This window comes from Anomaloglossus baeobatrachus, chromosome 7 (genome assembly GCF_048569485.1).
Source record: "Anomaloglossus baeobatrachus isolate aAnoBae1 chromosome 7, aAnoBae1.hap1, whole genome shotgun sequence".
NCBI classification, from domain to species: domain Eukaryota; kingdom Metazoa; phylum Chordata; class Amphibia; order Anura; family Aromobatidae; genus Anomaloglossus; species Anomaloglossus baeobatrachus.
The window spans coordinates 258,921,517-258,947,463 of NC_134359.1; the positions used below are offsets into that span (position 1 = coordinate 258,921,517).

At 46.5% G+C, this 25,947-nt stretch overlaps 1 protein-coding gene across 8 annotated transcripts in view; it reads left to right on the top strand.

The window, feature by feature from the left end:
- SUN1 (Sad1 and UNC84 domain containing 1) overlaps nt 1–10,916 on the top strand; it is a 161,863-nt gene extending 150,947 nt beyond the window's left edge. For all 8 annotated transcript variants that reach the window (XM_075318068.1, XM_075318065.1, XM_075318064.1 and 5 more), the window contains one exon: nt 8,974–10,916. In XM_075318068.1, coding sequence (XP_075174183.1) covers nt 8,974–9,096 — 123 coding nt within the window. In that variant the 3' untranslated portion in view covers nt 9,097–10,916. The remainder of the gene's footprint in view (nt 1–8,973) is intronic.
- Nucleotides 10,917–25,947: the final 15,031 nt, after the last annotated feature.

The following is a 25,947-nucleotide window of genomic DNA, read 5'->3' on the forward strand; positions in this document are numbered from 1 at the left end:
ATCTGCATCCCTAATCAGCGCTCGGCGGGACGCACGGATGGATGTGATACAAAAAGCGTCGTGAATACGGAAAAAAGTCACGCCAAAAACTGACCACGGATGCAGATCCGTTATCTGCATCCCTGATCAGCGCTTGGGACGCACGGACGGATGCGATACAAAAAGCGTCGGGGATACGGAAAAAAAAGTCACGCCAAAAATTGAGCAGGGATGCCGATCCGTTATCTGCATCCCTGATCAGCGCTTGGCGGGACGCACGGACGGATGCGATACAAAAAGCGTCGGGGATACGGAAAAAAAAATCACGCCAAAAATTGAGCAGGGATGCCGATCCGTTATCTGCATCCCTGATCAGCGCTTGGCAGGACGCACGGACGGATGCGATACAAAAAGCGTCGGGCATACGGAAAAAAAAATCACGCCAAAAATTGAGCAGGGATGCAGATCCGTTATCTGCATCCCTGATCAGCGCTTGGCGGGACGCACGGACGGATGAGGTGTAAAAATGGACAGGGGATACGGAAAAAAAAAAAAAAAAAAGTTATACTCACAGTACCCAGAGGACTAGCAGGAGGATCACTGACCAGAAGAGCTGCAGAGGAACAGATGGCAGAGAGATGGACAGCTTTACAGGAGCAGCAGGCAGATCAGCAGAATGCCCAGGAAGGATCCAGCGATGGACGCAGATGTGATCAGGCCGGTGAAGACAGGTAAGAGGACGTCGGGGGAGAGCAGAGGGGGAGAGGGGGGGGGTGAGAGCAGAGGGGGGGGTTGAGAGCAGAGGGGGAGGGGGGAGAGCAGAGGGGGAGACCGGAGAGGGAGCTGCAGAAGCAGAATAGAGATAATGGGGGAGGCAGTCAGATCGCGGGGGGACCGGATCGGGATGTCAGGGGGGGGAGGGGGCCGGTTGGGGGGAGCAGATCGCGGGGGGGGGGGGCACGGCAGGGGCTATCACGGCAGCGCGCAGGGGCACCATGGGAGCGCGCACGGGCTGCAAAGTGAGCACAGTACGCAGGGGGCAGATCGCAGCAGGGAAGCACATAGCAGGGGGCAGATCGCAGCAGGAGGCAGATCGCAGCAGGGCGGCACATCAGGGAGCATGCAGGGGCCATCACGGGAAGCGCGCAATACTCACGTGGAGCCGGAGCGGCGGTGACATCGGCGGCGGCAGCAGCGGTGGCGTGGTACCACAAGTACCAGCCACTGCACGCTGCAGACATGTTGGGGGAGGGCTCACAGGCCAGCACAGGGCTGGGGAGGGCGGCCACCGGCAGATCAGACCGCCCCACTGCACACTGATTGGAGCGATTGCGCGTCATAGCACGATCGCTCCAATCAGTGCTGCAGGGGCTGGGGGCGACATGTTTGAGGTCCACCTATGATATGCTGCAGCAGCTGCGGCATCTCATAGCTGGATCTCACAGGATCGCACTAATTCGGGCATTATTTTTGCCGAAATTAGTGCGATCGATGTGGTTGGCGGTTCAGATTTGAACAGCCAATCACATCGATCGTCGATAGGGGGTGGCGATGCTGCGCCCCCTGGGGTCAAGCAAAGGTCCCCTGCTGTAAGAAACAGCAGGGGACATCATTTGAAAGCCGTTGCTATGGCCACGGCAATCAAATGAAGTTTAGGCCGTAAAATTACGTCCCTGGTCGTTAAGTCACGTTAAAATAGGACGTAATTTTACGGCCCGCGGTCGTGAAGGGGTTAAAGAAGTTGTCCAGTTACCAAAACTGATTTTTTTTTTTTCTGATAAATCTTGCTAATATGTGCCCCTCAACACATCTATTATGTTTTTTCAGCAAAATTACCTTTCATTGTGCACTAGCAGCACATGCTCATTGCTGGCTCCAGCTCTGATGGGGATAATCTCTCCTCTGACTTCCTGTGTTCAGTTCCTACAAGTCCCAGAATTCTTTGTGGCTCTAGGGCGGTGTCTAGCTTATCTAACACACCCATTGTGTCTAATACACCCACTCTGCTCCCACCCAAACCCTCCTCCCTGCCTCTTCCCAGTGGATGTGCACTGAGATCAATTACACAGAGACTGCAGCAGCTCTACACAGCCAGGGGAAGAAAGTGTGTGTGCGCGTATATACAGTGTGTGTGTGCGTATATACAGTGTGTGTGTGTGTATATATACAGTGTGTGAGTGAGTGTGTATGTGTGTGTGTATGTCATACTCACCTGTCTGCAGGGTCCCGGTGCCATGCCTGCTTCCAGCCCCTGTCTCGGTCCCGCCGCTTCGGCTGTGTGCAGTCTCCCCGGTGCATGCACGAAGCTTGCAGGACCTGGCCGTGGATCACCTGATGCAGTCACCTGACGCATCAGCTGATCGTAGTCTCGCCGGCTTTTTCGCGCCCGGCCGGCTATCAGCTGATCCTGCCGTCAGGGGACTTCATCAGCTGATTACCGGCCGCTCCTGCAGTGATGGGCCAGGATCAGACTCCGCTCCAGGAGCTGCCGGTAATCAGCACAGACGTGAGTATTTATTTATTTTTTTTTTTTGCAGTGATGCATCTGCTGATTGTATAATCGGCTTTTATACAATCAGCTGATGTGTCATGTGATTCACATCCTTTAACCTGACACATCATCTGATCGCTTTGCCTTCCAGCAAACCGATCAGATGATATTGGATCCGGATTGGACGGCGCGGGACCCTAACCCAGGATTACTGCGGAGGGGGGTTTATTTCAATAAAGATGGAGTCACTAATTGTGTTGTGTTTTATTTCTAATAAAAATATTTTTCTGTGTGTTGTGTTTTTTTTTTTTTTTTTTATCATTACTAGAAATTCATGGTGGCCATGTCTAATATTGGCGTGACACCATGAATTTCGGGCTTAGGGCTAGCTGATAATATACAGCTAGCCCTAACTCCATTATTACCCGGCTAGCCACCCGGCATCAGGGCAGCTGGAAGAGTTGGATACAGCGCCAGAAGATGGCGCTTCTATGAAAGCGCCATTTTCTGGGGTGGCTGCGGACTGCAATTCGCAGTGGGGGTGCCCAGAAAGCTTGGGCACCCTTCACTGTGGATTCCAATCCCCAGCTGCCTAGTTGTACCCGGCTGGACACCAAAATTAGGCGAAGCTCACGTCATTTTTTTTTTTTAATTATTTCATGAAATTCATGAAATAATTAAAAAAAAAAAAAAGGGCTTCTCTATTTTTGGTTCCCAGCCGGGTACAACTAGGCAGCTGGGGGTTGGGGGCAGCCCGTACCTGCCTGCTGTACCCGGCTAGCATACAAAAATATGGTGAAGCCCACGTCATTTTTTTTTTCTTTTTGGGTAAAAAACTGCATACAGTCCTGGATGGAGGATGCTGAGCCTTGTAGTTCTGCAGCTGCTGTCTGCTCTCCTGCATACAATGAACATTTTGAATAAGGAAATTACATCAGACCTTTTTTATTTTTTTCATCAACAATCTTTAATGGCATTGTGCACTGATTAAAAACGCAGTGAGCAAAAACGCAGCAAAAAAGGCACCAAATCGCGGCAAAAACGTGACATGCAGCACCGCAGGTGACAGAGCAGAGCAAGTTGGTGACATGCTCTGCTCTGACACATAGTGTGCTGCATGTCACTGTCTCCACTCTGGGACTTGTTGTGCAGGTGACCGGATGATACATGTCACTAACTGCCCCACTCTGTGATTTCTGCTGCATAGTACCAACTGTATACACTCTCACCTGCACAACAAGTCCCAGAGTGGAGACAGTTAGTGACATGTAGCATCCGGTCACCTGCACAACAAGTGCCAGAGTGGAGAAAGATAGTGACATGCAGCACACTATGTGTCAGAGCAGAGCATGTCACTGTCTCCACTCCGCTGACCTCACAGCCCGTACACGCTGCGATGGATGCAGGGGGACACAGAACAAGTAATCGGCCGACACTGGAGTCATCTGATTACTTGGGATGAATTGAGCAGTAAAATGCTCTGGTGCTCGATGGGCGAAGCCCATGCCGATTTTTTTTTTTAAAAAAATTCATTAAAAATAAAAAAACAAAAAAAATCACATTTTGTGGGCTCCCGCTGCATTTTCTGTTGCTAAGGGTAACCAAAGCAGCTACTGGCTGCTAGCCCCCGCTGCTTGGTGTTACTTTCACTGGCAATAGAAATGCAGGGAAGCATTTTTTTTTTTATAAAGGTTTTTCCCTGAAAACATTTTTAAGAAAATGACGTGGGCTTCGCCATATTTTTGTATGCTAGCCAGGTACAGCAGGCAGCTACGGGCTGCCCCCAACCCCCAGCTGCCTAGTTGTACCCGGCTGGGAACCAAAAATATAGAGAAGCCCTTTTTTTTTTTTTTTTTTATTTCATGAATTTCATGAAATAATTAAAAAAAAAAAAATGACATGGGCTTCGCCGAATTTTTGAGTCCAGCCAGGTACAACTAGGCAGCTGAGGATTGGAATCCGCAGTGAAGGGTGCCCAAACTTTCTGGGCCCCCCGCTGCGAATTGCAGTCCACAGCCGCCCCAGAAAATGGCGCTTTCATAGAAGCGCCATCTTCTGGCGCTGTATCCAACTCTTCCAGTGGCCCTGGTGGCAGGTGGCACGCTGGGTAATAAGGGGTTAATACCAGCTATGTTTTACCCGCTGGTATAAAGCCCAAGATTCTTAATGTCAGGCCAAGGTTGACCTGGCCATTAAGAATCTCCAATAAAGGGTTTAAAAAAAAAAGACCACACAGAGAAAAATACTTTATTAGAAATAAATACACAGACACAGTAGGGACTCCATGTTTATTACTCCCTCTCACCCCTCCACGATGGAGAGATTTCTCTACTGACCATGCCAGGAGAGAGCGAGGGAAAAGAGAGAGAGCGAGCGGGGGGGAGGAAAAGAAAGCGAGCGGGGGGGAGGAAAAGAGAGCGAGGGGGGGGGAGAACAGAGCGAGGGGGGGGGGAGAAGAGAGCGAGGGGGGGGGAGAAGAGAGCGAGGGGGGGGAGAAGAGAGCGAGGGGGGAGGAAAAGAGCGAGGGGGGAGGAAAAGAGCGAGGGGGGAGGAAAAGAGCGAGGGGGGAGGAAAAGAGAGCGAGGGGGGAGGAAAAGAGAGCGAGGGGGGAGGAAAAGAGAGCGAGGGGGGAGGAAAAGAGAGCGAGGGGGGAGGAAAAGAGAGCGAGGGGGGGGAGGAAAAGAGAGCGAGGGGGGGAGGAAAAGAGAGCGAGGGGGGGAGGAAAAGAGAGCGAGGGGGGGGAGGAAAAGAGAGCGAGGGGGGGGGAGGAAAAGAGAGCGAGGGGGGGGAGGAAAAGAGAGCGAGGGGGGGGGAGGAAAAGAGCGAGGGGGGGAAGGAAAAGAGAGCGAGGGGGGGAGGAAAAGAGAGCGCGGGGGGAAGAGAGCGAGGGAAAAGAGAGGGGAGAGGAGAGAGGGATAAGAGGGGGGCAGAGGGGAGGGGGCAGAGGGGAGGGGGAGAAGAGTGGGGGGAGAGAAGAGAGTGGGGAAAGAACAGGGGGGGGGGGGCAGAGGTGCTCTGTCACCAACTGTCTCCACTCTGTGACTTGTGGTGCAGGTGACAGAGTGCAGACAGTTGGTCCCATGCAGCAGGACAGATGGCAGAGCACAGCGGTGACATGCCTGTCAGTGTCTTGCTGCTGGGAGGAGCAGATGATCACACTGCCCGACACCGGCCGCTCTCCTGACATCGCAGCAGAGCGGGTGGGTGGACAGTGTGATCACATACTTACGTGCAGGGGGGGAATCAGCTGAAGAACCCTCCCCCTGTACTGCACACTGGCGCCCCGTGTCTCAGCCTCACCATCTGCAGGACGCCGGCTCCACACAAACGTCCTCCGGATCCTCCCCTCGATGCTGAGCTGTGACGTGCAGTAGTCACCGCCCACAGCCCTGTCACTCAATCTGAGTGGCGCCGGCATCCTGTGACGTACCCGTCTTGTTTGAGAGCCTGGAAATGCCGGGACGTCAGAGGATGCCGGCGGCCACAGCTCCAGGGGGTCATGTGACCGGCACTGAGCGTGCAGGATAGCGCCGCTCAGTGCCAGAACTGGAAACAGAAGCCAATGGAGAAGACGCCTAGAAAGGTAAGTAGAGCTCATACAGAAAATAAAAAAAATGGGTGAACCACCCCTTTAAAACAAAGAACAGTCAAAAGAGTGGTGGTACAGTGGTTCGCTTTCTCCAAAGAAGTTCAGGGTGCAAAAATCAGCCACTAAAGGGATGGCATCTGTGTTCTGGGATAAGGAGGGCGTTCTGCTAGTGGACTACCTTCAAAAGGGTTCCACCATCAATGCAAGGTATTATATTGAACTTTTGGGCCAATTGAAGGCAGCTCTGAAGGCCAAAAGGCGCGGCAAGCTGTCAAAGGAATCTTGTTCCTGTCAGACAACGCCTCCGCTCACACTGCACAAGTGACCACGGCAAAACTGGCAGAGCTGGTTGACCACCCACTTTATTCACCAGATCTAGTTTCCTCTGACTATCATCTATTTCCAAACCTGAAGAAACACCTCAAGAGTACCAAATGTCACACCATTTCTGATGCCATGGCTGCTACGGATGCCTGGTTTGAGGCACAACCAAAATCCTTCTTTTTTCTAGGCTTACAGAACTTGGAATACCGATATAAGAAGTGTGTGGACATCAGTGGAGAGTATGTGGAATAAATGTAAAGTTTCATCCTAGTTCGTTTTTTTTCTGGGTAAAGCCAAAGACTTATCAATAGCCCCTCGTATACAGATTGGCATAATGGCAAATGTCAAATTTCTTTCCTGGAATATTAGAGGGTTAGGGGATACTATGGAGAATGACGGTCATGGAGTTTATGCAATCATTCACCTGCACTTGTGCGTCTACAATAAACACATCTTGAAAAAGATAGAACCATAATAGTAAACCACTCGTGGATCAGCCATAGTTTCCACTCAGCCTATACAAGCGATTCATCAGGAGTCAGTATTTTAGTCCATTCCCTTTTCAAGCCTGAAGGTGGTAGATTTTTAGAGGGTCATTATAAGATCTCAAGCTTTCTATCCCTCCTTCATATAATAAGGTGTTGAAGTCGATAATGCTACATTTGGGGAGCCCCTTGGTTGATTTTAAAGGGAACCTGTCACCAGGTTTGGTGACTATAAGCTGCGGCCACCACCACTGGGCTTTTATATACAGCATTCTAACATGCTGTATACAGTAATCCAGGCCGCTGTATAGAACATAAAAATCACTTTATAATACTCACCTAAACGTTCGGTGCGGTGCAGACTGGTCAGATGGGTGGCTCCGTTCTTCGGGTTCAGCGCCTCCTTTCGGCCATCTTTGTCCTCCTTCTTCTGAAGCCGGGGTGCATGACGCATCCTACATCATCCACACTAGCCGGCATTGAGGTCCTGCGCAGGCGTGCTTTGATCTGCCCTGAACAGGGTAGATCAAAGTATTGTAATGCGCCTGCACAGGACCTCAATGCCGACTAGTGTGGATGACACCCCCCTCCAAAAAATGTTTTGCTCTTCATTAGCTTTGATCGCAAAGCCAGTGTTTGGGTCCACTTTTGTGGAGGCCTTACGGGATGAGGAGGGCACTATAGTTAACCACCCTGACCAGGTGCCAAGTGTATTCCTAGAATTTTATCAAACGCTTTATAGATCCAAACTGACCTATATTAGGGACCAGATTAAAACCTATTTGAATGAGATTAATCTTCCTAGCTGGTCAGAGGCTGGTGGCCACTATTTAGATGGTCCTCTTCAACTGGAAGAATTGCGGTTGTCTGTGGCCTCTAAGGCTAATAACAAATCTCCGTGCTCAGATGGTCTTCCCCCAGACATATAGGACAATAATATATTTTACCTGGGAAAAGTCATTATTTATTATAGCACCATTAATTCCATGGCGCTTTACAATTGAAAAGGGGTATACATAATAAAAACCACTACAATAGTCATGAACAATACAAGGCACAGACTGGTACAAGAGGAGATAGGTCCCTGCCCGCGAGGGCTCACAGTCTACAACGGATATGTGAGGATACAGTAGGTGAGGGTGGAGATGGTCATGCGATGCTATGGTGGACTGAGGGTTACTACAGGTTGTAGGCTTGGGGGAATAGGTGGGTCTTCAGGTTCCTTTTTGAAGCTTTTAAAACCTATACTGCCCTCCCGTACCTGCGCCGTTCCAGCAGTGCCGAGGCTCATGTGGGGTTGTGACGTCACGTGAGCCCCGTGTCCAATCAGCTTCCTTTGCGCCTTCGGGTCAAATTAATCAACAGGAAGTGAGCATAGTCGCAGCACTCCCTTCCTGTTGATTAAATCGTTTGGAAAGAAGGTGGAAAGGAAGCTGATGCTGATTGGACACCGGGGCTCTTGTAAAATTTTGTCTATTGATAGATTTTTTTTATTGAATTTTTCAAAAATATATTTGATTTATAAAAAAAATAAAATAAAAGGAGGAGTCACCGAATCAGAGACTACCTCTTTTAGGATGTAGTAGTCTCCTTTAGTCGGCTATTCACATCCCATCCAGTTAAGATCTAAATGGGTCTCTCTTGGGGCGAGTTCTCCTAATCGTAACAGTTTTCCCCCTCCCCCCACCTTTCTTCCTTCCTCGACTATTGGGACAATTCCCCACCTCCTCTCATTACTAACATTATAGCTCCTCCTGGAGAAGGGGAGTGTCGCACAGCTTCACTAGTGACACCTAGAGCTGGGTCCTTCTCACCAAGGGCCACATAATATTTTCTTACACTACTTCTCCATCACATAAGACTCTTATTCCCATTAATTTCTTTCTACATATTCAAGAAATTCAATTTGAATCGTGTGTGCAGTCTCCAGGACACTCTGCCCCTCCTATCAGCAGGTTATGCCCGGTACTGCAGCTTGGCTTCTTTGTGTCTGATATTGCAACTTTCCCCCATTCTCTTCAATCTGTTCTAATCCTACAGAGTTAACAAAACTTCCATAATTTTGTTTATCCATAATTTTTCTTTTTTTCTTTCATATTTTGCAGGAAAAGAACACCGATTCTTTCCAGATTGTGGAGCTGCGGATCCTCTCCAATTGGGGTCATTCGAACTACACCTGTCTGTATCGCTTCCGAGCGCACGGCACGCCGGCGAGAAAACCCGAATAAACCCATTCTCAAGCAAACGCTATCAATGTTGTAAATATGAAAAACCTGGAACACTGGAATATATCAAACACAAGGGTAGGAGGGAAGTTCTATTAAGGATCTACAAGGCCAAAAAGAACACATATCTACAAGAAAGTCCTAGTCTGGCTCTCCAAGGCCATGCGATATGCACTTAGCAGTTGCCAGAATGTGTTTTTTTTTTTTTTTGTTTGTTTTTTTTCTCCTTTTTTAAGTTCAATAAAAATGCTGCATGCCGACCACTCAGGATTGAAAGGCCAGTTAGCGGGAAACCATATCATCCTTCTATGGAAACCCACTAAATGGTGTCAGAGTATCTAGAAGATCCCCTGGTCTGGACCACCCTGCATCATGTATGAGCCGGTAGGTTCTCGTACCATAATCTGGATGAGCACAAGACGTATGGACAATTCTTCTGTCGTCCTTATGTATGAAGTGGACATTGAAGACCTTGCTAGATGAGCAATAAGTGAAGACACTAATGAAATATGGAATGGAAGTTGGCTTCATTGAAACAAGCTTTAATATCGGTTTAAATACAATTATCCTTTGATTTAGGCTCGTCAGTCTCTGGGGAACATGTACGCCTAGTTACCGTTACTGTCCTATCCCCTCTAAAAGAAGGAAACAAAATATCAATTTGGCACCAGAAGGGAACTCAAGGACTTCACCCTAGTCTCAAAACCACTAATGCCGCTTGCAGACGCCTGGTTGGGTTTCTCAACCCCTGAGGAGCCTTGCAGTGGTTCTTTGATCACATTAGGGTTGTGGGTTATAAAACCTATATTAAAATGCAGCTTTCTTGCAGCCTCCTGACCCTAGCCTGAAAGTCTAAAAGTTCTTCAAAAGGGAGCAATTATTTTTTTTCTTGGTCAAGGTGTTCTTTTTCTTTCAACTCCACCAACGTCACACGCTTCCAGATACGAAAGTGAGTGATGTCTCGTCAGATGGACCACACCGATCAGTCCAGGAAGGTATCCGTCTTATTCAGGACTTGAGCAAGGCTGGTGATATCACATGTACCGACAATACCTGCCGATAGCCCACGTGTCCCGCCAGGTATCAGATCTGACATAACCCCTTTAGGAAGAGCCATCTCGATAGATCATCTTGTCATAGTATTTGGACTTTGCTGGAATAGTTCACACTATGTACAATTTCTGCTTCTGCTCCATCGTCGTCTGTCTTCCTTCTCCTCTTTCGGTATCGTTTTATTTGTGGTTTTTGTTTTTTTTTTTAATTTTGAAAAAAAAAAAATGGCCCAAAAAATTCCTATTTTTATGTATATATTTATAGAGACCTTTTTTTATATAAGATCCAAACACTCGCTTTTGGAGGTACGTCACCGATATTGCCGCCGAGGTTCATGCTTCTCAAACAAAAACTGGAGAACTCCGCTGACTGGCTTTTTGAATAGCGTTTATACATATATATAGCATAACAGTCCAGAAATGCAAGCAACGGGCTACTCACGAGATGTACAGAAATAACATTACTAGGCTCCTTATTGCTGGGATGGAGGGGTTAAAGGGACTTCTATAAACTTTTTTTTTTTTTTTTCAAAAAGAAAATAATAAAAAAAAACTAATTTATTTTTAAAGATTCGGCATAGGACTGTGCAATGTATTTTTGTAAAGGCTTTTTTGAGCGCTTTTTGTTTTTCAGTATGTTTTTTTGTTTTTTGTTTTTTTTTGCTTTGCTATATATTGATAAAATATTGAAATGTTTTAAATAAAGAGTTTACTTTTTGAGTGCATGTAATATTTGGAAAGGTAAATAAACAATGTACTACTTTTCTGTAATCCGCAGCCTTGTTATTCAGTGTCCGACTCGGTGGACTGCATGATTAATCAGAGTCTGCCCAAATTTTCAGAACTTCTTTAGGGGGGAAAAAAGGAAAGGAGAAGCTGTCAGATCCATCTGCCGGAGAAGGAATGGACCTAGGACGCCTAACTACCCCCCCCCCCCCTCACACGTTAATGGAGGCCCTAACCTCTGTGCTAAAAAATGGCTGTAAAATGGTCATAGTAAGGGCTAGGGGTTACAAAATGGGGAAGAGAGCAGAACAGTTACATACACCATGTTTCCCCCTAAGATGATAAAAGAAGTTAAACTCTTTATCTGGCCCGCTCATTAAACTACATGAATATTCACTGGTTCCCCCGCCCACCCTCTGGTTGCAGTCAGTTTGCTGTATTGTAGTGTAAAAAGAAATAATAAAAAAATATGAAGTGCTATTTTTTTTTAACCCCTCCCCCCCCTCCCCCAGGTAAAGCGGCACGGCTTGATATCTGTGAAGGGGCCAATATACATGGCTCTTCCCTGCCTGATATCAGCCCCCAGCTGTCAGCTGTACCTTGACTGATTAAGCAAAAATAGGGGAGGAACTCTTTAATTAAAAAAAAAAAAACACAGCATGGGGTCTTCCCTATTTTTTATAACCAGCAACGGTAAAGCAGATAACTGAGGCTGGTATTATAAGGCTGGGAATGTTCATGGTTATTGGCCCCTCCCAGACTAAAAATAGCAGCCCACAGCTGCCCAGAAGTGGCATATGACATTAGATGTTCTAATTCTGGCACTTTTTCTGGCTCATCACGATTGCCCTGTTGCGGTAGCAATCAAGGCAATATATAGGGTGGTTGATATCTCTGATTTGTCAAAATCACAGCTGCCATCAAGCCCTAGTTTAGTAATGGGGAGAGGTCTATAAGACACCTCCATTATTAACCCTGTAAGTCAAAGGATTTTTCGGTGTTTGTATTTATTTTATTTGAAATAAAAAAAACCCAGACACCCTCTTTCACCCATTTATTAACCCACAAAACACCCCTGCAGGTCCGACGTAATCCACAACGATTCTGTACTCTGCTACATCTGGAGGCCAAGATGTGCAGTGACATTAGATAACGTGACTGCTCACTGCAGCATCCGTAACACACAAAGGGCAGCAGGGGAGCCACCGGCTGTGAGAAGCGGGGGACGTCAGTCAGGTCACTAGAGTTTATAGCTGGCAGTTGTGTGAGCCGCCAACTCTGACCAATTGAACTCAATATCGACCATTTAAAGGGAATCTGTCAGTAGGTTTTTGACATTTAATTTGAGAGCAGCATGATAGAGGGTGAGAGCCTGATTTTAGAGATGTCCCTTATTAAGCTATTTACTGCTGTTTCAATACAATCAGTGTTTTATCAGCAGGACTAGGTCTCATGTGCACAGCAGTTAGGTTAATCTGTGTAACTCTGCCCCCAGCAGCTGCCTGTACACAGAAAGCTGCCAGTCAGGGGTGTGACTGGTGTATTGCAGAGCTCAGCATACTCACCACGGCTACATCTATAGCAGAGAAAACTAATTGTATCCAAACTACATCAAGCAGGCGGGGTTATACAGTGTACATACAGTGCTGGCCAAAAGTATTGGCACCCGTGCAATTCTGTCAGATAATACTCAGTTTCTTCTTGAAAATGATTGCAATTGCAAAATCTTTCTTATTATCTTCATTTATTTTGCTTGCAATGAAAAAACACAAAAGAGAATAAAACAAAAATCAAATCATTGATCATTTCACACAAAACTCCAAAAATGGACCAGACAAAAGTATTGGCACCCTTAGCCTAATACTTGGTTGCACAACCTTTAGCTAAAATAACTGCGAACAACCGCTTCCGGTAACCATCAATGAGTTTCTTACAATGCTCTGCTGGAATTTTAGACCATTCTTCTTTGGCAAACTGCTCCAGGTCCCTGAGATTTGAAGGGGCCTTCTCCAAACTGCCATTTTGAGATCTCTCCACAGGTCTTCTATGGGATTTAGGTCTGGACTCATTGCTGGCCACTTTAGTAGTCTCCAGTGCTTTCTATCAAACCATTTTCTAGTGCTTTTTGTTGTGTGTTTTGGGTCATTGTCCTGATGGAAGACCCATGACCTCTGAGGGAGACCCAGCTTTCTCACACTGGGCTCTACATTATGCTGCAAAATTTGTTGGTAGTCTTCAGGCTTCATAATGCCATGCACATTCTCTCTCTCTCTCCTGCAGGCAGTTGTGAGCAGATTAATTTGGGCAGGAAAGAAACCTAGGGTTGGTATGTCTACCTTATTTTATAGTTATTCGCATGGTGGTCTGGGGGTCCCGAATTTTTATTTGTACCATAAAGCAGCAGTTCTAGAGGCGTTAAGGGAGTGGTATGAGGATTGTAGTACTCACAAATGGGTGCTTGTGGAGAAATACTTGGCCCCGCGTGGGACTTTGAGATTTCTACTGGAGGCGCGAGTACTTAGTTCCTTAGTTCAGACAATAAAAGTGGCATTTTCTTACTGGTCTGATCTGGTCTCTACTCGTCAGGTGATTAAATTTGAGTCTCTCTCTATTAGAGCCTTGGAGCTTCATGTGGATGGCCTCACGTTAGGCAATTGGGTGAGGAATGGTATTATGGTCATGAAAGATATCCTCTTAATTCAGGAATTGAAACCTTTCTCTGTCCTAATGGATGAATTTGGCCTTCACAGAAATAACTTCTACCAGTATCTGCAAATTCGGCATTTTTTAAATTCATGTGAATTTCCAATTATCCTGCCAAAATGCTGTTTGCTCGCCAATACAGCGTTTTTTTTAGTTCTTCCTCCTCTCAAAAACACGGCCACTCAGTAGTATATAAAGTGTTTAATTCCCCCGGTAATGGTCCTAAACAAGCGTATATGAGACGCTGGTTAAGGAGTTCTTGCTTTCTCCTCAACCCCAGACCAATGGTGGTCCGCTTCTGGCGACCTGCAGAAATATTCCTCCTGTATCAATCATCATCTTGAGCAGCTTAAGAAAGTTCACTTTGACTGGTACTACACCCCGCTGAAGATTTCCAAATTTCGTGGTTCCTATCCCCAATCCTGCTGGAAGGGCTGCTCGGGTGTTGGTTCCTTGGGCACGTGTGGTGGGATTGGCCGCTCATCCAGCCTTTTTGGAAAGAAGTGTCTAACATTATTACCTCAGTTACAGGCCTGGCTGGAGGTTTGGGCGGTCCGCTAGCGGTTTTGGGGATCGGTTTATATATATTCCCTGGCGATTTGAGACCAATTGTATCACACATTCTAATAGCAGCACGTATGTGTCTGGCAGACCGCTGGAGAGAAATAACTATCCCCTCTAAATTGGAAATTATCCAAAAAAAAATCAATAAACATTACCAATACGAGCTCCTTCTGATCTCAGATCTGTTTACCAAAAATAAAATAAGGTATCGTTGGTCCCCCTGGGTGGTGTCCAAATTCTCGTCCTTCCTGTCCGTCCTGATCGGAGGACCTGTTATCTTATTAGCTATCATCCCTACCCTTGCTTCCTATGTTGCAAATTGTATGCCCTAACCCTACTATGCAGAATTTTCAGCTCTTATCTGTTTTTGCTTTAAATTTTATTGTCCTGCTATTATAGGACAAATTTTTCAACTGTCCGCATGTTTGTTGCGGTGTATACCCTGTATTATGTAAAATCTTAATAAAAATTTATTGAAATAAAAAAATAATGCCATGCACACGGTCAAGCAGTCCAGTGCCAGAGGCAGCAAAGCAACCCCAAAACATCAGGGAACCTCCGTCATGTTTGACTGTAGGGACCGTGTTCTTTTCTTTGAATGCCTCTTCTTTTTTTTTTTTTTTCCCTGTAAACTCTGTTGATGGCTTTTCCCAAAAAACTCTACTTTTGTCTCATCTGACCAGAGAACATTCTTCCAAAATGTTTTAGGCTTTCTCAGGTACGTTTTGGCAAACTCCAGCCTGGCTTTTTTATGTCTCGGGGTAAGAAGTTGGGTCTTCCTGGGTATCCTACCATACAGTCCCTTTTCATTCAGATGCCGACGGATAGTACGGGTTGACACTGTTGTATCCTCGGACTGCAAGTCAGCTTGAGCTTGTTTGGATGTTAGTGGAGGTTTTTTATCCACCATCCGCACAATCTTGCGTTGAAATCTCTCGGCAATTTTTCTTTTCCTTCCACATCTAGGGAGGTTAGCCACAGTGCCATGGGCTTTAAACTTCTTGATGACACTGCGCACCGTAGACACAGGAACTTTCAGGTCTTTGGAGATGGACTTGTAGCCTTGAGATTGCTCATGCTTCCTCACAATTTGGATTCTCAAGTCCTCAGACAGTTCTTTGGTCTTCTTTCTTTTCTCCATGCTCAATGTGGTGCACACAAGGACACAGGGCAGAGGTTGAGTCAACTTTAATCCATGTCAACTGGCTGCAAGTGTGATTTAGTTATTGCCAACACCTGTTAGGTGCCACAGGTAAGTTACAGGTGCTGTTAATTACACAAATTAGAGAAGCATCACATGATTTTTCAAACAGTGCCAATACTTTTGTCCACCCCCTTTTTATGTTTGGTGTGGAATTATATCCAATTTGGCTTTTTGACAATTTTTTTTTTCTTTTTTTTTTCTTCATTGAAGACAAATTAAATGAAGATAATACCAAAGAATGTGTGATTGCAATCATTTTCAGGAAGAAACTGAGTATTATCTGACAGAATTTCAGGGGTGCCAATACTTTTGAGGCCAGCACTGTAACTACCTGGCAGCAGGTTTACTAGTCCTCTGTTAATCTGCTGATAAAACTGTGATTTTTAGCAAAACTACAGCAAGCATTCCAGTAAGTATTACATCCCTGGAATCAGTGTCTCCATCCCTACATCATGCTGCTCTCAGATTACATAACTGCTCACAGATGCGCTTTTAACCTTTTCATGACTGGGCAATTTTCCCTGCCCCCTTTTTTTGCAGTTTGTTTTTTTTCATCTCCTAAGATCCATAATTTGTTTTTCTGTCCACATGGCCATACTTTTGAAGGACACTATACATTCTGCCATGTATAGCACAAGCGATCTATGAACGCCGGCATCTGACTGGTGTTCACAGGGGAATGATAATGACAGAGACGCGTCATCGGCAAATCTCCGGCTGTCAGGACTCATCGGCGCCCCGCAATCATGTCGTAGCTGTTAAAGGCACATAATCATTTATTAAATAATGTGTGGGAAAAGTTGCATGCTCGACGTGCGAGCCGGCAACAAAGGCAGCCACACAACATGGTGTACATTCACGTCATAAGTTGTGAAGAGGTTAAAGGGCCTTGCCAAATGAGTTGGGATTTGTCGTCAAATCAGAACTTTCATTTTCAAACCCGTGTTTCGGAGTCGTTGCTTCTCCTCAGTGCAAAGGAGAACTGATTTGGCTGGGTGTGAGGCCTCTGTCCCTTATCAATGCAAAGTTTATACCCTCCTGTCAAACGCCACAAAACACGTCTTCAAATGGAGGTTCTGGTTTGCCTTCTTAATCTACGTTACATGGCGAGTGTAGTGACTTTTAGGATTGCTATATCCTATAAGTGGCGCTAGAGTTCCTATTCTTCCCCTTGAAGAGGATATTTGCATTTTTAAATTCCCAGAGAAGCATTGCATTGCCTGAAAGACATGTAGCCTTAAGGCTGCTTTACATGCAGCGACATCACTAGCGATTTCGCTCGTGAAAGCACCCGCCCCTGTCGTTTGTGTGTCATGGGCAAATCGCTGCCCGTGGCGCACAAAATCGCTAGTATCCATCACACGGACTTACCTGCCTAGCGATGTCGCTGTGGCCAACGAACAGCCTCTTTTTTTTAAGGGGGAGGTTCGTGCAACGTCACATAGCAGGCGTCCAATAGAAGCGGAGGGGCAGAGAGCAGCCGCAGGAAAGTCACGCCCACCTCGTTGCCGGAGGACGCAGGTACGCTGTTGTTCGTCATTCCTGGAGTGTCACACGTAGCGATGTGTGCTGCCTCAGGAACGACGAACAACCTGCGTCCAAAATCAGCAACGACTTTTGGGAAATGGACAATGTGTCAACAATCAATGATTTGGTGAATATTTTGCATTAGCGGTCGCTCGTACATGTCACACGCAATAACGTCGCTAACGAGGCCGGATGTGCGTCACAAATTCCGTGACCCCAACGACCTCTCATTAGCGATGTCGTTGCGTGTAAAGCCCACTTTAGACTTGCTGATTGAGCACTACCTTGGACAGACCACTACTGCCCCCTGCTGGTAATTCAGATGAGAAATCGACCGTTCCGTCTGTCATGTTCAGTTCCTATTTTTTTGTGGACCTACGGACAGGACCATCTTTTCAATGTCTTGTGTAGGATCGGATGGCACACATAAGCACTTTCCGTGTGCATCTGATCCTACAAAAAATACAGATCGGATGCCGTATGTCCGTTCCGTTATTATGGAACATGTCCTATTCTGTTCCGTAATAACGGACCGTGACTCAATACAAGTCAATGGGTCCGCAAAATCCCCAGAAGCCGCACGGAAGCACTTCCGTCGTGTGCCCCTGCAGTCTGTCCCGCTCCCCCGCCAGACCCGCGGCTGCCCGCACTGCAGCGTGTCAGCAGCTGCTCGCTCTGCAGAGGGCGAGCAGCCGTGGGGATGATGAGAGTTGCCGTCAGGAGGTTAGTAAAGTTCATTACCTGCGTGATGAAGTCTGCTGCACTCCTGACGTCAGCCCTTCTAATGGATGCGGCAATTCCGGCTGGCTGCTATTTTTAGGCTGGGGGGGCTCCCAATGACGTAGGTCACCCCAGCCTGAGTATCAGCCAGCAGCTGTGAGGCTTTATCTTGGCTGTTATCAAGAGGGGGAGGGGGAGGGGGGGAGGGACTGCATACTTTTTTTTTTTATTGTACTGTACATTACAGACCCGCCCACTGGTGGCTGTGATTGGTCACAGACACGCCCTGAATGGTCGTGTGAATGTAGCCTAAGTCACGTGCTGTCCATTTCCTTGTGAGCCTTCTTGAGATGGTTCTGCTCCTTCATTGGAGTCCAGCTGTGTTTAATTAAACTGATAGGACTTGATTTGGAAAGGCGCACACCTGTGTATATAAGACAGTGCATGTGAGACCAAATGAGAATCATGAGGTCACAGAAACTGCCCAAGAAGCTCAGAGATAGAATTGTGGGAAGGCACAGATCTGGCCAAGGTTACAAAGGAATTTCTGTAGTACTCAAGATTCCTAAGAGCACAGTGGCCTCCATAATCCTTAAATGGAAGAAGTTTGGGCCCACCAGAACGCTTCCTAGACCTGGCCATTTAGCCAAAATGAGCAAACTTGGGAGAAGAGCCTTGGTGAGAGGTAAAGAAGAACCCCAAGATCACTGTGCCTGAGCTCCAGAGATGCAGTAGGGAAGATGGGAGAAAGTTCCATAAAATCAACTATCACTGCAGCCCTCCACCAGTCGGGCCTTTATGGCAGAGTGGCCCAATAGAAGCCTCTCCTCAGTGCAATGCATATGAAAGCCCACATAGTTTGCAAAAAAAACACATGAAGGACTCCCAGACTATGAGAAATAAGATTCTCTGGTTTGAGGAGACGAAGATGGAACTTTTTGGTGATAATTCTAAGCGGTATGTGTGGAGAAAACCAGGCACTGCTCATCACCTGCCCAATACAATCCCTACAGTGAAACATGGTGGTGGCACCATCTTGTTTGGGGGGTGTTTTTCAGCTGCAGGGACAGGACGACTGGTTGCAGCTGAAGGAAAGATTAATACGACCAAGTCCAGAGATATCCTGGAAGAAAACCTCTTCTAGAGTGCTCTGGAACTCACACTTGGTTGAAGATTCGCCTTCCAACAAAACAATGACTCTAAGCACACAGCTAAAATAACAAAGGAGTGGCATCAGAACTGTGACCATTCTTGACTGGCCCAGCCAGAGCCCTGACCTAAACCCAATTGTGCATCTCTGGAGACACCTGAAAATGGCGTCCACCAACGTTCACCATCCAACTTGACGGAACTGGAGAAGATCTGCAAGGAAGAATAGCAGAGGATCCCCAAATCCAGGTTTGAAAAACGTTTTGCATCTTTCCCAAGAACATTCATGGCGCTGTACTATCTCAAAAGGGTGTGGAGAACTCAGGGCTGGGATTCAAATTTTTAACAATAGGTTCTCTGTAAACCCCGCTCATTTGAAAATCGGAAATTTGGCGAAAGTTTTGAAAATTATGCAAGTTTCAAAGTTTGAATTTTTATGCTCTTAAACCAGCGAGACATACGACACAAAATCTAATATATAAAGCTGCGTGTATGTATGTGTGTATGTCCGCTAAAGGAATCCGCACCGTCGCATTTACAATCGCAAAATTTTGCATAGACGCACCATGTGACCCAGGGAATGTCATAGACTATGTTTTGACAGGAAAATTTAACCCTGCGCTTTACAGTTACTCTCCAAAAAACCTCTATTAAAGTGAATGGAGCTGCGAGCTAAAGCTATTAATAGCAGCTGTGATTGGTTGCTAAAAGAACAAAGGACATTCATACTATAAGAAGCTTATGTGTGAGGTAATATGATGTCAGTGGGGAGGCAGGCACAGACCGACACAGACTGAGAGACAGACAGGCACAGACAGAGAAAGAGGCACACACGGAAAGAGACAGAGACAGGAAAAAAAAAGCCAGACAGACACACGGGCACATGGGGAAAAAGACAGACAAAGGCAGACGCAAAGAGACAGAGGCAGACAGGCAGAGAGACCGAGACGGACAGAGGCAGACAGGCAGAGAGACAAACAGAGGCAGACAAGGAAAGAGAGAGGCAGACAGGGAAAAAAAGAGACAGAGAGAGACCGACAAAGGCAGACAGGGAAAGAGACAAAGAGAAACAAACAGGGAAAGAGACAGACACACAGAGACAGACAGAGACTGCTACAGAGACAGACACTAAGAGACAGACAGACCCACTGACAGAGACACACAGAAAAACACAGACATACAGAGACAGACACAGATAGACAGACAGATAAATAGACAGAGACAGACAGACAGAAAGAGAGACAGACAAAGACAGACCGGGAAAGACAGACCGAAGCAGACAGAGAAAGAGAAACAAAGACTGACAGGCCAAGAAACAGACAGACAGACAGAGAGAGACAGACACGGAGAAACAGAAGCAGACAGGGAAAGACACAGAGAGAGAGACAGACAGACAGAGAAACAGAGAAAGGCTGGGGCCACACGGGTCACTACTGCGATCCTCGCATGACACTTGGTTCACACTGGCAGCACAGCCGGAGCCGAGTGTCATGCAAGTGTCACTGCGACTGAGGTCTGATCATGCGATCGGACCTCAGCTACAGGTCGTGGGCCGTCTCTGAGGAGGGGTGGGCCAGTGCTGAGGAGGGATGGGCAGGCGCTGTGGAGGGGAGGGAGGGATTTATCTCCCTCTCTCCTCCGTAGCAGCTATTGCCATTCTCGCCCTGCATTCGCGGCACACCGGTGTACTGTGAGAGCAGTGCGATTTTTCTCTTGCCCCATAGACTTGAATGGGTTAGAGAAAGAGTCTCGCATTACACCCGCAGCATGCTGCGATTGTTTTCTTGGTCCGAGTAGAATGCGATGTTTTATTGCCGTGTGGCTCAGGCCAGTTACTATCCTGGGCAACGCCGGGTACTACAGCCAGTAGTTAACCTCTTCACGACCGCGGGCCGTAAAATTACGTCCCTGCGGTCATAACCTTACTGCCCGCGGTCTGCCGGCAGCATCATGCTGCGATCGGCACACACTGATTTTCACAGCTGAGATGTGTGCCTACTAGGCACGAGCAGAATCGTTATCTGCTCGTGCCGTTTAACCCCTTATATGGCGCTGTCACTATGTGACAGCGCCATTATAAGCGCGATTGCGGTAAAATTTTACTTACCGCCCGATACCGGAAGTCACGTGACGCGATCATGTGACTCCCGATAGTTGTCATGGTAGCACAGGGTCATGTGATGACTCCTGTACTACACCTGACTTGCTTTCACTTTCGCTGTGCCAGCGGCACAGCAAAAGAGAAAGAGAGCGTATCTGCTGTTTACAACCTTGTAACTGTGATCAGCAGATAGTGCAGAGCGATCGGATTGCTGATCGCAATAGCCCCCTAGGGGGACTAGTAAAATAAAAAAAAAGTAAAAAAAAGTTTTAAAAAAACAAAAAAACCTAAAAGTTCAAATCACCCCCCATTCGCCTCATTGAAAATTAAAGGGTTAAAAAAATAAAAAATATACGCATGTTTGGTATCGCCGTGTTCAGAAACGCCCGATCTATCAAAATATAAAATCAATTAATCTGATCAGTATACGGCGTAGCGGCAAAAAAATTCCAAACTCCAAAACGTTTTTTTGTCGCCACAACTTTTGCGCAAAATGCAATAAGAGGCGATCAAAACATAGCATCTGCGCAAAAAAGGTACCGTTAAAAACGTCAGCTCGAGACGCAAAACATAAGCCATCACTGAGCCATAGATCCCAAAAAATGAGAACGCTACGGGTCACGGAATATGGCGTAAACCGTGCGCCACTTTTTTTCGGACAAACTTCCGATTTTTTTTTAACCCCTTATATAAAAGTAAACCTATACATGTTTGGTGTCTACGAACTCGCACTGACCTGAAGCATCACACCCACACATCAGTTTTACCATATAGTGAACACAGTGAATAAAATATCTCAAAAACCATAGTGCTATTGCACTTTTTTTGCAATTTTTCTGCATTTGGAATTTTTTTGCCGTTTTCCAGTACACTATATGGTAAAACTGAGGGTTTCATTTAAAAGTACAGCTCGTTCCGCAAAAAGTGAGCCCTCACATGACCATGTTGACTGAAAAATAAAAAAGTTACGTCTCTCAGAAAAAGAATGGCGAAAAAAAAAAAACGGAAAGCGAAAAATCGGCCGGTCGTGAAGGGGTTAATAACATTTCCCACAGGTCTACTTTGCATCAGCACAATTTGGGGGACAAAAAAATAATTTATAAGGAAGTTATAGGGGTTCAAAGTTTATGAGCAATTTCTCATTTTTACAACAAACTTTACAAAGCCACTGTTTTTTGGAACCACATCACATTTGGAGTGATTTTGAGAAGTCTACATGACACAAAACACCAAAAAGTGACACCATTCCAAAAGCGGCACCCCTCAGGCTACTCGAAACTACCTTCAAGAAGGTTGTTAACCCTTCATGTGCTTCACAGGAACTAAAGCAATGTGGAAGGAAAAAAAATGAACATTTACTTTTTGCAATAAAGATGTTAATCTAGCCGCAAATATTCCATTTTCACAAGGGTAGCAGGATTATATGGACCCCAAATTTAGTAGGGCAATATCTTCTGAGCACGCAGGTACCTTATATGTGGCGATAAACCACTGTTTGGGCGCACGGTGGGACCTGGAAGGGAAGGAGCGTCATTTTACTTTTTGAACAGAAAATTAGCTGGAATCGTTAGCTGCACCATGTTGCGTTTGGAGAGCCCCTGATGTGCCGAAACAGTGGAGCTCCCCCACATGTGACCCCATTTTGGAAACTAGACCCCCCATGGCATAACAAAAAATCAGGACGCACACATGGATGTGCTTAAAAAAAAAAAAAAAAAAAAAAGGGGGGGGGGACTAGGTGGGATGGAAAAAAGAAGTCCTGCCCAAAGTCGAGTACGGCTGCAGGACGCTTGCTGATCAGGTACCTAATTGTTCAAGTTTTGTCTTTTTTTTGTTCACCCCAAATAAAAATAAAAAAAAGCAAAACCTCAAGCAATTACGTATCTGATCAGTGTTTGGCAGCAAGCAGGCGGGGAGGGGGTAATGGAGAGGGAGTGGGATTGGAGATAGTTAAAAAAGAACCACGAACAATACTGACGGGATGGATCAGAACAGCAGCAGAATCACAGGAAAGATGGAGGCAGATCGATGAGGCAGCAGAGGAAGGGGAGCAGCGGTGGATGTGAGAGGGCAGCGGCGAATGGGAAAGGACACAGCGGATGGGAGAGGGCGGCTGCGGATGGAGGAGCAGCAGAGGACGGGAGAGGATGCAGCGTATGGAGAAGCGGCGGAGGATGGGAGAGGAAGCGGCGGAGGATGGGAGAGGGCGCAGCGGATGGAGGAACGGCGGAGGATGAGAGAGGGCGCAGCGGATGGAGGAGCAGCGGAGGATGAGAGCGGGCGCAGCGGATTTAGGAGCGGCGGAGGACGGGAGAGGGCGCCGCGGATGGAGGTGCGGCGGAGGACGGGAGAGGGCGCAGCGGATGGAGGAGCGGCGGAGGACGGGAGAGGGCGCAGCGGATGGAGGAGCGGCGGAGGACGGGAGAGGGCGCAGCGGATGGAGGCGCGGCGGAGGACGGGAGAGGGTGCAGCGGATGGAGACGCGGCGGAGGATGGTAGAGGGCACAGCGGGTCCAGGTCTTTTTACTCACAGTTCAAGTGCAGCCTTAGGGTACTGGTCTCTGCTGTGTTGAGCCCCAGCTGATCCCAAATAATTCGGAGGTCACTGCCGGTGTGCCCAATGTGTGTCCTTTCTGGTCGAGGTTCCTCTAATCTCGTGGATGGAATGTGGAACGGGTCGCGGGTGTTTCCTGCACTCGCCGCTGGCCCCGGAATCCCCGGCAGCTGTAGAGAACCCAGGCTGAGTTGCCTGCTCCAAACCACGGGTCTTGCAGTGCTTCCAGAAGTGTGAAGGTAGAGAGAATATGACTGGACCGAATTCCCGACTGTGCTCCTCACCCCAAGCTGTGCCCAGGGCTAACTCACTATGTCTGAAGATGCTCCTTTCTTTTCCGCAAGTGATGCCCGCCCCCAGGTGCCTGTCCTAGTGACCATGAAAGTCCCATGTCTCGTGATGGCCTCCTCCCTATCTACCCTAGGCCATTCCCCCAGTGGGAAAGCACCTGTGTGTGGTTGTGAATGTGAGAAACACCAGCAATTAACCTCTCCTTACACGGGATGAGTGCTACATCTTAAGGGAGATGCAGTACCCTGTGGCGACTGAAGCCTCAGGGGCGCCACAGGTGCGTCTACTCAAAACTGAGCAAAGGGTCTGAATACTTATGACCATGTGATATTTCAGTTCTTGTTTAATAAATTTGCAACAATTTCTACATTTGTTTTATTTTCTGACAATGGGGTGCAGAGTGTACATTAATGAGAAAAAATGAACTTTTTTGAAAATTACCAAATGGCTGCAATGAAACAAAGAGTGAAAAATTTAAAGGGGTCTGAATACTTTCCGTACCCACTGTATTATCTCACCCATCCAAACAGTAAGCGTTTTTTGGCGAATAACTAAAGCACAGGGTTAAAATGTATCCTCAAAACATAGTCTATGACGTTCCCTGAGTCAAATGGGGTGTTTGTGCAAAATTTAGTGATTGCAAAGGCGATAGTGCGGATTCCTTTAGCGGACGTACACACACACACATACACTCAGCTTTATACAGTGTGTCCACCTATATCCTGTCCACCGCTATTAACTTGAGAATGGCGGCAGCTATAGGCATAGAAGTGGTGTCTAGGTATAGTAAAGTAGCCATGCGCTATGTAATGAAACCACCTATAGCGCCACCTGGTGGAAAACAACGGAGTTAACATTTTTATCTTGAAAACGGAACGAGATAGAGAAAAAAAGTGAATTACAAAGTTGTAGGGCATCATCAATTCAATACGAATCGACACCTTGCATACAGAAATGCTATGATTAGAATGTGTAAAACTCACAAGGCTGCGGATGTGAAGCGATACCTCATGGAGACCTTCCTACAAGTCATTGGGTATGGTGGCTGTGTGGAGTGGCCTCCACGCTCACCTGACCTGACCCCATTGGACTTCTTTCTGTGAGGTCACATCAAACAGCAGGTGTATGCGACCCCTCCACCAACATTGCAGGACCTACGACGACGTATCACAGATGCTTGTGCAAACGTGTCACCTGCCATATTGCAAAACGTGCAGCAAGATACAGTATGCTGTGCAGAGGCCAGATGTACATTGCAGGTGACGGGGGCCACTTTGAGCAGCAAAGTTAAATGAGCGTCATATGCGTGACCAGCATTCAATGTTTTTGTGGGGGGGGGGTCATGGGTTTCATATCACAGCATTTCTGTATGCAAGGTGTCGATTCGTATTGAATTGATGATGCCCTACAACTTTGTAATTCACTTTTTTTGCTCTATCTCGTTCCGTTTTTGAGATAAAAATGCCAACTCCGTTGTTTTCCACCAGGTGGCGCTATAGGTGGTTTCATTGCGTAGTGCATGGCTACTTTACTATACCTAGACACCACTTCTATGCCTATAGCTGCTGCCATTCTCAAGTTAATGGCGGTGGACAGGATATGGGTGGACACACTGAATATTAGATGTGTATAAATATATATATATATATATATATAATATATAAAAATAATACTGGAACAACAACACTAAGAACGGACAGTGTTGGGACCCTGACACTTCGCCTCCGTGCCAGGATTTCTAGCCTCCATACTGAATATATCGAGATGTTTTAACACTCATTTCCATTACTTGCCATCTTTTCCTGATCGGTGACGTCCTGCGATTTCCATCATTTCACCACTTTTCCTTCTCATTGAGAAATGAGGATAAATTGTGACTCACTTCATCCTTTTTTTTTCCACTTGGAAAATAAACATATTTGTTAAATCTGATTTTATCGGCACTGAGATATGAAAATATAAAATGGGGAAAAAAATATAAAATATAAAAGGTCAGACAAAAGAGAAGTATCATCGGCTGCTGCATCTCCCTCCTCCCCCTCACAAAAGGAGAACAGCACAAACTATATCAACCAATACAAAGTATAGCCGGGTGATAAGCACTGCGCCATCTGCTGAGAAATAATAAAAAAATTTAAAAAAAAAAATAGTAAGTTACAGAGGAAAACTTTTATTTTTTTTTATTAATTTTAATTAAATTTAATTAATTTGAAGTAAAATAAATAAAAAAATAATCCGCTAGTTTAGTGTCGCTGTAATCGTC